This window comes from Calonectris borealis, unplaced genomic scaffold (assembly GCF_964195595.1).
Source record: "Calonectris borealis unplaced genomic scaffold, bCalBor7.hap1.2 HAP1_SCAFFOLD_40, whole genome shotgun sequence".
NCBI classification, from domain to species: domain Eukaryota; kingdom Metazoa; phylum Chordata; class Aves; order Procellariiformes; family Procellariidae; genus Calonectris; species Calonectris borealis.
This window is the reverse complement of record NW_027441454.1, coordinates 702465-715916: the sequence shown is the minus strand read 5'-3', so window position 1 is coordinate 715916 and position 13452 is coordinate 702465. Positions and strand designations below refer to the sequence as shown.

The 13452-nt window shown below is 53.6% G+C and overlaps 1 protein-coding gene, 1 non-coding gene and 1 pseudogene across 2 annotated transcripts in view; 2 read left to right on the top strand and 1 right to left on the bottom strand.

Annotated features, from left to right (window-relative positions):
• The window catches only part of LOC142076277 (scavenger receptor cysteine-rich type 1 protein M130-like), a 294015-nt pseudogene that overhangs the window by 130570 nt on the left and 149993 nt on the right, over positions 1-13452 (top strand).
• Positions 1-13452, bottom strand: part of LOC142076258 (scavenger receptor cysteine-rich type 1 protein M130-like) — an 81244-nt gene that overhangs the window by 63005 nt on the left and 4787 nt on the right. The window contains exon 3 of the mRNA XM_075138628.1: positions 10388-10402. Within this exon, the coding sequence (XP_074994729.1) occupies positions 10388-10402 (15 nt within the window). The remainder of the gene's footprint in view (positions 1-10387; positions 10403-13452) is intronic.
• Positions 7310-7381, top strand: TRNAA-CGC (transfer RNA alanine (anticodon CGC)). Its single transcript has one exon. It is a non-coding gene; the product is annotated as a tRNA-Ala (tRNA).

Here is a 13452-nt window from a genome sequence, read left to right as displayed (position 1 = left end):
TCCTGAGTTGTTTCCCCAATGCAACCATGTAGGAGGTCATGATTTCATCCCCGACTTGTGTGGACATCCCTTTCTGTACTCTATAGGGTCGTCCATACAAGATTTCAAAAGGGCTCAGTCCTTCCTTTGCTCTTGGCCTAGTTCGTATGCGCAAAAGAGCCAAAGGAAGAGACTGAGGCCAGGCCAAGTTAGTTTCCTATCCCAATTTCACAATCTGCTGTTTAATTAAGTGGTTCATTTTTCCTACTTGGCCACTCGACTGAGGGTGATATGGGGTATGAAGCTGCCAATCTATGCCCAAATGGCGGCTAATTTGTTGTACCAATTTTGAAATAAAATGTGGTCCTCTGTCAGAAGATATGGTTGCTGGAACCCCAAAACGTGGTATTATTTCTTGTATTAATATTTTAGTTACCTCCCGAGCCTTGGCTGTCCTGGTAGGGAATGCCTCTGGCCAACCTGAAAAGGTGTCAGTTAATACCAATAAATATCGATACCCCCCTTTCCTTGGGAGTTCTGAAAAATGGATCTGCCATTGTTGCCCAGGCTCGTTGCCTTTTCCGATTTGGCCCATTTCTGGTTTGGGGGTATTCGTGGGATTTGTCTGGAGAGAGAGATCACACTGCTGTGTCACTTGCCTTACAGTAGTGTATAGATTCCTAGCTACAATTTCTTTGATTAGTTGTTTATATAGGGCCTCCGCTTTCTGTGCCGAGGTATTTAGGGGCAAAGGCCTTAATTCTATTATCTCCTGACGAGTGGTAATAGCGTATCCCGCGTATCTTTTACCACTCAGGACATAGCTGCTTCCATCTGTGAACCAGTTTTCTCCGTCTTCTATGGGGCTGTCTTTCAAATCTGGTCGGCTTGCGTATGTTGCTTCAATGGTTTCTAAGCAGTCACGATGCACTGGTTCTCCTGTGTTTCCCTCTAGGAAGGAAGCTGGGTTGGCAATGTTAGTGACTGTTATTTCTACATCATCCTGTTCTACCAATATAGCCTGATATCTTAGAAATCTTTGTTGAGAAAGCCAATGTCCACCCTTCGCTTCCAGTACTGCAGATACTGTATGGGACACCAGCACAGTCATTTTCTGACCCAGAGTGAATTTTCGGGCTTCTTGTATGTTTAGTATTACAGCTGCGACTGCCCGCAAGCGTCCAGGCCAGCCCTTCGCAGTTGTATCCAACTGTTTGGAAAAGTAGGCAACTGCTCGTCGATCGGGACCCAAATTCTGTGCTAGTATCCCCAGAGCAACCCCTTGTTTTTTGTGGGAAAAGAGGAGAAATGGCTTACTCACATCTGGGAGCCCCAAGGCTGGAGCTGACATCAAGGCTTTCTTTAGTTTCTCAAAGGCTCGTACGGCCTGGTTGTTCCATTCAAGGTGTCCCTGGTCGGTAGTTATTAGGGCATATAATGGTTTAACAAGCAGTCCATAATTATAAATCCACAGCTGACACCACCCAGTCATTCCCAAGAAGGTCCGTAACTCTTTCACTGTTCGAGGTCCCGGGGTTTGGCAGATTGCCTCTTTGCGGGCTTGTCCCGAGGTTCTTTCCCCAGCACTGATTTCATAGCCTAAATAAATCACTTTGCGCTGTATTACTTGGGCTTTCTTCTTAGACACCCGCTACCCTTGGAGCCCCAAGAAATTTAATAGACTCACCGTCCAGGTGACACAATCGTTCTCTGTTTCGGTGGCAATCAGGATATCGTCCACGTATTGTAGCAGTTTTCCCTTTTCAGACGGGATTTCCCATGATTCCAAGTCCTTTGCAAGCTGATTGCCAAAAATGGTAGGGCTATTTTTGAATCCTTGTGGCAACACCGTCCAGGTGAGTTGAGTCTTGCGACCGGTTTTGGGGTTTTCCCATTTGAATGCAAACAATCTTTGGCTGGCTTCATGGAGAGGGAGGCAAAAGAAGGCATCTTTCAAGTCTATAACAGTAAACCAGGCTAATTCAGGTGTTAGTGTAGTCAACAGAGTATATGGATTCGCCACCACGGGGTAGAGATCCTCAGTTACCTTGTTTACGGCCCGTAGATCCTGGACTACACGATACGACCCGTCAGGCTTACGAACTGGTAATATGGGTGTGTTAAAATTAGACTCACATTCTTTTAATAGTCCGAATTGTAAAAATTTTTCAATTATCGGCCAAATCCCTTCTCTATCTTCTCTCTTTAGGGGATATTGCTTAATCCTTACTGGTTGTCGGTTTCCCTTTTTAAGTCTAACTTCAACAGGTAGTGCATTCTTTGCTCTTCCGGGTATATCGGTAGCCCATACCCCAGGGTATACCTGATTTAAGACTTCCTCCCTAATTTCTCCTTTTATGGAAGGACTGGTTAAGAATAAACTTAGGATTTGAATGTATTCTTGATCTTTTACTTTCAGAGAAATTTCTCCTTTTTCGAATATAATTTTTGCACCTAATTGTTCTAGCAAGTCTCTTCCCAATAGGGCCTTTGGAGAGTCGGGCATATATAGAAATCTGTGAATTCCCCATTGTTTTCCCAGTTTATATTTTAAAGGTTTACAGAAATACGCCTTTTCACTTTGGCCAGTTGCCCCCTTTACCATGATGTAAAGAGGGGCATCAAGCCTTTACATCCAGGGCTTCAAGCCTGGGGCTTGAAGGGGCATCAAGCCTTGATTCAGTTTATTGGACATTCCCTTTTCCAATGACCAAATTCCTTGCACAGTGCACATTGATCCTTGCCTAACCGAGATGGTTCTCGTCTAGGCCTCCTTTCTTCCTCTTCCCTGACAGCTGCTATTATTCTCCTTCGTACCTGTTTGTATGCTTCTTCCCTGTTACTAAATACTCTCCATGCTTCATCTAGCAACACCTCCAAATTTCTACTTTCTGTAGTACGTAGCTTCTGGAGCTTGCACCTAATGTCCCCTGTGGACTGACCCAAAACCAGAGAGACTAGTTGTTGTATTCCTACCTCGGATCCAGGATCCAGCGGTGTGTTACGGCGCATTGCATCCCTCAATCGATCCAGGAATTCGGATGGGGACTCGGAGGGATCTTGCTTAACTGCATATAAAGCTGACCAGTTTATAGTTTTGGGGATAGCCCTCTCCATTCCTTTCGAAATCCACTCCTGATACCCCTGTAGTTTTACCATTTCTGCAGATCTGTTCGCATCCCACTTTGGATCTTGGAGAGGGAAATATTCCTTAACATCCCCTCCTGTAGTCCTATAGTATTCATCAGCCAAACTCCCTGCTGTTTTTTTAAATCAATTGCTTTTCTGTTTCGGTCATATAGTCTAATAATAATTGTATGTCCTTCCAATCAGGGTTATGTTGTTTCACAACAAACTGAAAATGTTTAGTTACACTGATCAGATCGCTCCTATAATCCTTTGCAATTCCTTTTCCATTCCCCTAAATCAGTAGTGGAAAAAGGTACCTTGATTAGCATCGTCCCGCCATCAGGCGCCACCGCCTCTCAAAGAGGTGCCTGTAAGGCTACTGGGGCAGTTTTCTTTCTGGTACGGGCTGTCCAGAGGGGTGGAAGTTTCGTCCGAGTCTGCATCCTGTTCCTGTGGTCGAGGGGGAGGCTTAAACAGGTCAGTTAGATCTGGTTCCGGTGCCTGGTGAATTTTGTTTGCTTTCAAACACCTCTGTCCAATACTGCATGCCGAGCAACACCGCTTCAGTTTACCTTTAAATTCTTTATTATTTTCTCCCACAAGTGCGAGTACCATAGGGTCCTGTGGTGGCACCATTCCACAGTCCCTTTGCCACTCCGGATGGTTTCGGAGGGTGACAAACATATCTGCATATGAAACTTCACCCCACTTCCCTTCTCTCCTTAGAAATAGCATCAATTGTAGGAGAGTATTGTAGTCTATTGATCCATTAAGTGGCCACTTAGCCTCACTTTCCAATTTATACAATGGCCACCATTGATTACAATATTTAATAAGAATTTTTCTATTTTCCATCCCTCCGATCCCAACGATATCTCTCCAATGAGCAAGCACACAGCCCAAGGGGCTTTTCTTCAAGACTCCCTTTTGAGTGTTACTCATTTCATATCTTCCCTTTATTGATCTTTTCTTTTAACCTTTAATAAGATGCCGGGACTGGTTTTCCTTCCCGCACTGTCTTAGTGACTTTATCGGAGGTTTTCTTATCATAGAACCCTCTAGATATACAATACTGCTTTCTCACAAAATTCTACAATGTTTTCGTACACAAAAGACAAAGGCTCGATCCTATCATTCACTTCGTTCATCTCCGGCTGCTCTCCTCGCGGAGATTACGGAATCGCGGATCAGAACTCCACACTCGCTTCGCAGCTGTGCTGCGTCTCACTCATACAACACAGACACTCAGTCACACAATAAGTTGTTGCAACAGATGATAATATTTATGGCCATGCCACGTACAACTCCTCAGACTAGTTGTACTCCCACCTAGCAGCTGCAACCTTAAAGATGACCCAATCGCAATTGCAAGGAGGTCCGCTTACCCTTCTCCTGCTTCTTATATACCAGTCATGAGCAGGTCCGTCCTGGCTCCCAACACTGGGATACAGCAGAAACCTCGGATTCACTCGATCTACTCCCAAGATCGCTAGCGGCCGCTCTATCGGTCAGCGAATCCCCCCTATTACCGTGCAGGGTACCCTCCTACCATACGGGGACTATGCTGCACGCCAGACGCCTCTGTGCGATTTACCAGCAGCCCCAGCCATGCGTACGACTTACAGGCCCCTCTCCTAAAACATACCTTTCCTTTCCACGGACTCAGGAGGTTCTTGTCTGCTCCCACGGTGAGCGGCTGGCAGCGGAGTCCCCTCCGAGGAAATGCTCGGGGCGCGCCCAGGGGCGTCCGCTCCCCAGCCGATCCCGCGGTGAAGCAGAGAGTCTCCTGCCTGGCTCGCCAAAACTGACTTGCGGAAACCGGACTCCACAATCTATGAGACTGTAAAGTAGGTATGTTTATTCAGCGCTGGGCGGCACGGGGGGTAGTCCCACCAAAGTTGTGCGCGCCTCAACGCGGCACTCACCATAAATATATACAGTAAAATATTACATATTCATAGAGTTTTGTAATACGCCTATACATATGCATGACCTGTCCCCGCTTTGTATTAAAATGAGTTCCAAGAAGTCATTTCCATAGACCCCTCCCATCTGCGCTTGCGCATTGCCTCCTAGTGGGGGTCGTCGGGGGTCGTGGGGATGAAGGCTGATAGTTCCTCTTCATCACCGCTAGTGACCTTTTGTTCTTGCGCAGGCTCAGTTGCCTTCTTACTTTTGTCCATCCCGCAGGGTCAGTTTTAGCTGGCTTCTTGCGACAAGTTTTTAGTCTTTATCAGGAGCTGTCCTTGTGAGGCACCTCAGTTAATTTACACCATAGCTAAGTCGGCCTTATCAGGCTGAGCCGGCCTTGTGAGGAGCAAAGTATCAAGCCCCTACCTACTGATTCAATCTTCTAACTCCTATTAATCATTCAACTACTAAAATTCCTTAATCCCTTCTCTCACCTGTCAGCTCTCGCAGACAGCTCCCATCCTCACACACATCCTTCGCCTGGACCTTCACCTGGCAGTACCCAGACCAGAACATACTGCCCATCGGGGAGACCACTGTCCCCCCAGTCCCAGGGAGACGCACTCCCTGGAGCTGAGGCCCCAATGGCAGCATCCTCCCTCCCTCTTGTCACAGCAAGACCTCTGTTGTGCCAAGGACAGAGGACAAAGCCATGCCCAAATATACTCACCCACCAGACAGGACTGTCTAGACCAGCTGCAGCCCCCCACAGCCATCAGTCCCTGCACAGAGGAAGAAAGACCTGCTCATGAGCTCCAACAAGCTGCGGGGCTCCCCTCTTGCAGCCTCCTGCTGTTACAGAACCTTGCTCGCCCATCAGGAACACAGTGACAGCTGTGACCCAGGCCATCTCCCTCTGTCTCCAGTCTCAGCCTCTCCCCAGTCAGGCCAAGGAATGGCACATACTGGGCTATAGTCCCACAGCAACGTGCATGTTCTAACCCTGTGCGGTTCTGGTGCCTCATAGCCGGCTCCTCAGGGATGCACCTCCAGAGAAGTTTGGCTTTTGTCGTGAGTGAGCGCAAGTGTGAGGAGGGGAGAGGGAGAGACTGTCTGTCCAAGCAAAGTTACTGTCTCGTCAGCTTTGAGCACGAGCTTGAAAATGCTTGGCCGCAGGGGTAGTGCCTGCAGGATTATCACTGCTCCAAAAGAGTCCTTCTAGATCTTTCTGGAGCAAGAACGGGAGAGTCGTTGCTGAGGATAGGTTTTGGGGCCATGTATGCAAAGCAGAAGAGATGAGCAGTGCATCCCCTTAACACCACTCAACGACTCCAGAAGTTCACAGTGACTGTGGTCTGGTTTTGATTCCCCTAAACCCTCTCTGCTAGGCAGGGGCTCAGCAGGGAAAAATCTATGGCATTGGGCAACACAATTGCCCCAGCTGTACCACCATGAGGACAACATCCCTGCGTGTGGTTGTCCTGGTTTCAGCTGGCATGGAGTTAAATTTCAGCGAGCAGCTGTGTGGTGTTTGGCTCCCTGCCGGGTTAAACCACTCCAGCGGTCAAACCCTCACCTTTGAGTTAAGAGCTGCACATGCCCACCCCCCCTGCCACAGAGACCCCAGCCAGGGCCGTCCAGGGCACTGCTTTGCTGTCAGGACAGTCACCAGTGCTGGAGGAACGGGAAGGTCCCTAAGCCCGACCCACATCCCCAGCCCCGTGGAGATGGAAGCCTGTGGTCCAACTCACCTCCAGGGAGGCTGGGAACAGAGGGGTGCAGGGGGAGGCCCGGTGCCCGGAGGAGGGCGTGTAAGATGTCTGCCTCCATGTCCCCTCCATGGCATGCCCTGGGATGCCATCAGAGCCTGGGGGCACATCAACCCAGGGAGCGCATTTCCCTCACCCTGCTGCACTGCTCCTGCTGTGGAGTTCGGGACAGATGTGGCCCAAAGGGGTGTTGCTCTGGGTGGCAGAGGAGGCTCAGGGGAAGGGGTTTTCTCCTCTTCATTGACCGATGCTGGAGTGGGCCCGAGCGTGGGAGCAGCACCCGCAGCAAGAGCCTTCTCCTGCCCCCTTGCCCTGCAGAGACGTTGAAGGGGCAGCGCTCTGCAGTGCAGCCCTGTGCCAGGATCAGACCCCAGCGGAGATGCAGTCCCAACTTCTGCCATCTCAGGAGGATTCGAGTGCTGTTTTCTGCAGAGGGTCCCTGGGCACCCAGGGGACAACAGGGCTGTGCTGTCATAGACACGTCACGGGAGGAGAGTGTCTCTGCTGCTGGCCGGTGTCAAGGGGATGTAGCTCAGTGGCAGAGCGCCTGCTTCGCGTGTGGAAGGTCCTGGGTTCAACCCCCAGCATCTCCAGGGGTGCTTTTGCCCTGACTCCCCAGCCTCAGGCAGGTGTGGGCTGGAGCTGGGCACTGGTCCTCCTGCCCACCCAGGGCTTGGCTGTGAGGTGAGGAGGGCTGTGGGAGGGCTGTGTGCCCTGCTGAGTCCTCTCCTGGAGGAGAAGCTGTGCTGGACCTGAGCTCAGGGTACTGCCCTGTGCCACAGACCCACCCCACCCGCTGCCCAGGGACAATGCTTGGCAGCAGAGTGTGCTTGTGGGGAGACCCAGGGAGGGGATAGATGTCAGCAGCACACTACAATCCTTTCTGGCTGCACCGAGAGATGTGGTGTGAGGGTGCTGGTCCAGCCCAGGTGTCCTCTGGGACCAGGGCCACTCTGCCCTGGTGGCTTTCCAGGGGTAAGGGTCTGAGATTGTCTCCAGGTGGAGATCCCATACCACATGGGAAGCACCCCTCTGTGCCAGCAGGTAGGGGCGTCTGAGTTGGACAAGCCTGGGCAGGGCTGTGGGACTCCCAGCTGGAGGAATGACATTTCTTACCCTGAGCCGGTCTCCAGGTCCTTCTTCCACCATCACCGCTGGCTTGAGCAGAGCTTCAGCTCAGGGAACCTGGAACTGCTGAGGTCAGGCACAGCCCTGCAGAGGTGGGACTGGTGGGGCCGGTGCCCACCTCTTGTTCCTGGGGTGTTTGGTGTCTCTGTCGACGCTGTGCCGGTGGGATCACGGAGGCACAGGCCTGTCCACAGCCGTGCACAGGCGGGGAGGGCCAGATGGTGCCTCGGCTGCTCCCCCGGCAAAAACACCCGCAACAAAAATGGGGTGTGAGGCACCTTCCACTGCAGGGTGCCCAGCCCCTGGGAATGGTGACCCCAGACTAAGAGCAATAAGGCTGCTCTCCCATGGGCTTTCCACAGCCGTGCTCTCCCTGGCGTGGGGCAGCAGTGCTGAGGGTTGGTCTCCCTGTGACCACCCTCAGTTCCCCCTCGGGAGCTGCAGGAGAAACCACCGGTCTGGGGCACAGTGACAATCCTGCTTTGCTGCAGAGAATGGACCCATCCTGCAGGGCCAGACTGTTCAGGCCCCAAAATGCCATGAAACAGGCTCTTTCTGCTCAGGTGTGCTGCCCCCCAAGCACACCCAGGCCTGTGGCTTATCTCCATGAGGAATAGGAGGCAAACCTTTACCAAGTGCCAGAGTAAGGGAGAAATATTCCACCTGTGGGAGGGCAGAGCTGGTGGAGAGGTGGCACAGGACAGGCACTGGGCTCTTCTCCCCGGTCCCCACTTGGGCCACCTTGAGTCTGCAGGTCAATGTCCATGCTGCCCATAGGCCCCCACCGTCCTGCGTTCAGAAGAGAACACTCCCCTCTTCTTCTTTACTTCACTTTTATACCGTATTTCTCCGAGATGCAGGGCTGGAGCTTACCCTAGTGGGAGTTTTCCAGGGGAAGTAGGCTGGGTTTGCAGTGCCCATGTATGTCACCCATCACCGTGGGAGTCTCACCCTGGGCACGCTGCTCTGCCATAGGGGCTGCCAGCAAAAAGGCTCCAGGGTATGGAGCAGAGGGATGTGGTAGCCTGGGCTTCCTCCAGATCCCCCCAGGGTGACCCCAGGGGTGGAGTAGCTCCCAGCAGGGAACGGGGCAATGATGAAGTGGGAGAGGATGTTGGCAAGAGCTGCCTCCTGCCCTCTCCTCCTCCAGGGCCAGACCCTGCTGTTGGCAGCAGTCCTGAGCTGCAGCAGCTCCCACAGGGAGCCAACGCACCTTCCAGCCTGCAGCAGAGGAGCCTTTCAGGGAGGAGCCGGAGGGTGTGCAGACCCACCAGCGGGAGAGGGAGGGCACTTTGGGCTCCAGGTCCTGCCCAAGGGTCAAAGCCTTCTCCCCGCCTGACTCCTGTGTAAGAGGGTTTTCTGCCCATGGGCACTGGGACTGGTGAAAGCCCTGGCCAAGGGAGAGGGACCCTGGCTCAGCTCCCAGCAGCACCTCTTTTAGGGGAGGGACACAAAATCTCCTCTGCCACAGAAACGTTCCCGCATGAGCGGGACTGCGTTAACTCAGTTCCAGTCAGGAACTGACTCCTGACGCAGCTGGTAAGCGAGCCCACGAGGGGAGGTGCCTCGCTTGACCTGCTGTTCACAAACAGAGAAGGACTGGTGGGAGATGTGGTGGTCAGAGGCCGGCCTGGGCTTAGCGACCATGAAATGGTAGAATTCTCGATACTTGGTGAAGTAAAGAGGGGGGCCAGCAAAACCGCTACCATGGACTTCTGGAGGGTGGACTTTGGCCTGCTCAGGACACTGGTCAAGAGGGTCCCTTGGGAGACAGTCCTGAAGGGCAAAGGGGTCCAGGAAGGCTGGACGTTCTTCAAGAAGGAAGTCTTAAAGGCACAGGAGCGGGCTGTCCCCATGTGCCGCAAGAAGAACGGGCGGGGAAGGCGACCGGCCTGGCTGAACGGGGAGCTCTGGCTGGGACTCAGGAAAAAAAGGAGAGTTTATCACTTGTGGAAGAAGGGGCAGGCAACTCAAGAAGAGTACAGGGATCACGTTAGGTCGTGCAGAGAGGAAATTAGAAAGGCAAAAGCCCGGCTAGAACTCAACCTGGCCACTGTTGTGAGAGACAACAAAAAATGCTTTTATAAGTATGTTAATGACAAAAGGAGAGCCAAGGAGAATCTCCATCCTCTACTGGATGCGGGGGGGAACGTTGCCACCAAGGAGGAGGAAAAGGCTGAGGTACTCAACGCCTTCTTTGCCTCAGTCTTTAGTAGTCAGAGTGGTTATCCTCAGGGTACTCAGCCCCCTGAGCTGGAAGACAGGGACGACGAGCAGGATAAACCCCCCATAATCCAAGAGGAAGCAGTTAACGACCTGCTACGCCACCTGGACGTTCACAAGTCTATGGGGCTGGATGGGATCTACCCGAGGGTACTGAGGGAGCTGGCGGAGGAGCTTGCCGAGCCGCTCTCCATCATTTACCAGCAGTCCTGGTTAACTGGGGAGGTCCCGGATGACTGGAGGCTTGCCAATGTGACTCCCATCTACAAGAAGGGCCGGAGGGAGGATCCGGGGAACTACAGACCGGTCAGCCTGACCTCGGTGCCGGGGAAGATCATGGAGCGGTTAGTTTTGAGGGTGCTCACGAGCCATGTCCAGGACAACCAGGGGATCAGGCCCAGCCAGCACGGGTTCATGGAAGGCAGGTCCTGCTTGACCAACCTGATCTCCTTCTATGAGCAGGTGACCCGCCTAGTGGATGAGGGAAAGGCAGTGGATGTGGTCTACTTGGACTTCAGTAAGGCCTTTGACACTGTCTCCCACAGCATTCTCCTAGAGAAACTGGCGGCTCACGGCCTAGACAGGTGCACTCTTCGCTGGGTAAAAAATTGGCTGGACGGCCGAGCCCAGAGAGTTGTGGTCAATGGAGTTAAATCCAGTTGGCGGCCGGTCACGAGCGGTGTTCCCCAGGGCTCAGTGCTGGGGCCGGTCTTGTTCAATATCTTTATCAATGATCTGGATGAGGGGATCGAGTGCTCCCTCAGTAAGTTTGCAGACGACATCAAGTTGGGCGGGAGTGTTGATCTGCTGGAGGGCAGGAAGGCTCTGCAGAGGGACCTGGACAGGCTGGATCGATGGGCCGAGGCCAATGTATGAGGTTCAACAAGGCCAAGTGCCGGGTCCTGCACTTTGGCCACAACAACCCCAGGCAACGCTACAGGCTTGGGGAAGAGTGGCTGGAAAGCTGCCCAGAGGAAAAGGACCTGGGGGTGCTGATTGACAGCCGGCTGAACATGAGCCGGCAGTGTGCCCAGGTGGCCAAGAAGGCCCACGGCATCCTGGCCTGTATCAGGAATAGTGTGGCCAGCAGGAGTAGGGAGGTGATCGTGCCTCTGTACTGGGCACTGGTGAGGCCGCACCTCGAATCCTGTGTTCAGTTTTGGGCCCCTCACCACAAGAAGGACATGGAGGTGCTGGAGCGTGTCCAGAGGAGGGCAACGAAGCTGGTGAAGGGCCTGGAGCACAAGTCTGATGAGGAGCGGCTGAGGGAACTGGGGTTGTTCAGTCTGGAGAAGAGGAGGCTGAGGGGAGACCTCATCGCGCTCTACAACTACCTGAAAGGAGGTGGTAGCGAGGTGGGGTTTGGCCTCTTCTCCCAAGTAACAGTGATAGGACAAGAGGAAATGGCCTCAAGTTGCACCAAGGGAGGTTTAGATTGAACATTAGGAGAAATTTCTTTACTGAAAGAGTGGTCAGGCCTTGGAACAGGCTGCCCAGGGAAGTGGTGGAGTCACCATCTCTGGAGGTATTTAGAAGACATGTAGATGAGGCCCTTAGGGACATGGTGTAGAGGGCATGGTGGTGTTGGGTTGACGGTTGGACACGATGATCTTAGAGGTCTTTTCCAACCTGTATGATGCTATGATTCTATGATTCTATGATTAACTGTTGTGGGAGGTAATCCATGGGCCGTGATGTCCCCTGGGGCTGGCTGGGGTGTTCAGGGCACTGCGGCCACCTTCGGGCTCACTTGTGTGGGGCCACAGCCCAGGGCTTACCCTGACACAGCAGCTCTGTTATGGCCTCTGCACTGTGGGACCAGCATGGCCCGGACAGGGCCTGGGGGAAAGAGGAGCTGGAAAGCCAAGGGTGAGGAAATGGGTGCTCCCGCTGGGGTGCATCACGGGACCATCAGAGAGACACTTGGACTAGAAACTGGCTGTGGGCAGCAGGATGGAAATGCCTCTGTCAGCAGGATTATTCCCCAGGGACCATGGGCTCTCACAGCCCCACAGCCTGACCCCAAACCTGCTGTCCCTGAGACGCGCCCCTTCCCTACCACCGTGTCCTTCTTCTCTGCGCCCCCTCATCAGACTCAGGGAGACAACCCGACACCTGGGCCCGCCAGCACCAGCTCTGGGTCAAAGCCCTCACAGACTTTTCATAGGAACAAATATGGATGCACCATGTAAAAATGGGAATAAAGATAGAGGAAACGTCAGGCGGTTTCTGCTGCCCATGGCACAGGGAGATGTTTCACAGCTCACAGCTCTCCCAGCTGCACAGACCTCTCCTCCCTCCTGGCGGCACCCAGCGGCACAGCAGAGATGGGCTCTGCTGGCCTGGGGCTCGGGGACGGTTGCGTAGCAAGCTCTGGTGTCACAGCCTTTGTGTCCTCACGGGGATGTGCCAGAGACACCTCTTCAGCATCGTCATAGCCCATGCTCCCCAGGGTCAGGGATGAGGTGTCTCCTTCAGCTCCAGGGACCCCGTCACTTCTCCGGGAGCACAGGCTACCCCCTGCAAGCAGCAAGGGAGGACATTGCAGTTCGTCCCATGGGGTCTGTACATCACCTTCCTCCCTGCTCCTCACCACATTCAGCTCCTTCTCCCACGCCCAGTCCCTCCAAGGAAAACTCCTGGGTCAGGTTCCCCCTTCCCAGGAGGTTTGGGCGTCAGTACAGTAGAGACTTGGGTGGCACCAGGGACGGCACCCCAGGAACCAGCAGCGCGCTCTTTCCCTCTCACCTCCCAGTGCATCCTTGGGCCCTGCTCCCTCCTCTGGTGCCCTGGGCATTTCCCAAGCTCCCTGCCCAGGGGCAGCATCATCGCCAGAGTCAGAAACCTCCCTGGCATCATCATAGCCATCTGCTGGGTCACCTCCGGGCAGGACAAGAACATCTGAAAGGAGAGGGGAGCTGGTGACAGGGAGAAGATAGGTCCTGCAGAGCAGAGGAGGGGAGGACGAGCAGGGACAGAGGGCTGAGACACTGCTGTTGGCAGCACCATGTCCTCCCCATCTCTGATGGTGACGCTCAGTGACACCTCTGTCTATCACATGTCTGCAGGGAGATCAGCCCCTTCATGCCCCCGTTACCTGGTGCTGATCCCAGACCATCCTCCTCCTCGGTGTTCCCAGGGTAGGGCTGCAGCTGGCTCGGGGATTCCTCTGAATAGGAGTCTGGAGAGATGCACAGCGGGGGTCAGGGAGTGAGCCCCACTGCCCTGCCGCATGGACAGCACTGCGGGGGAAGGGGGACCCACAGAGCTGGGGCTGCATGGGGAGGAAGGCTGGGAATTGACCCTGCTCCCC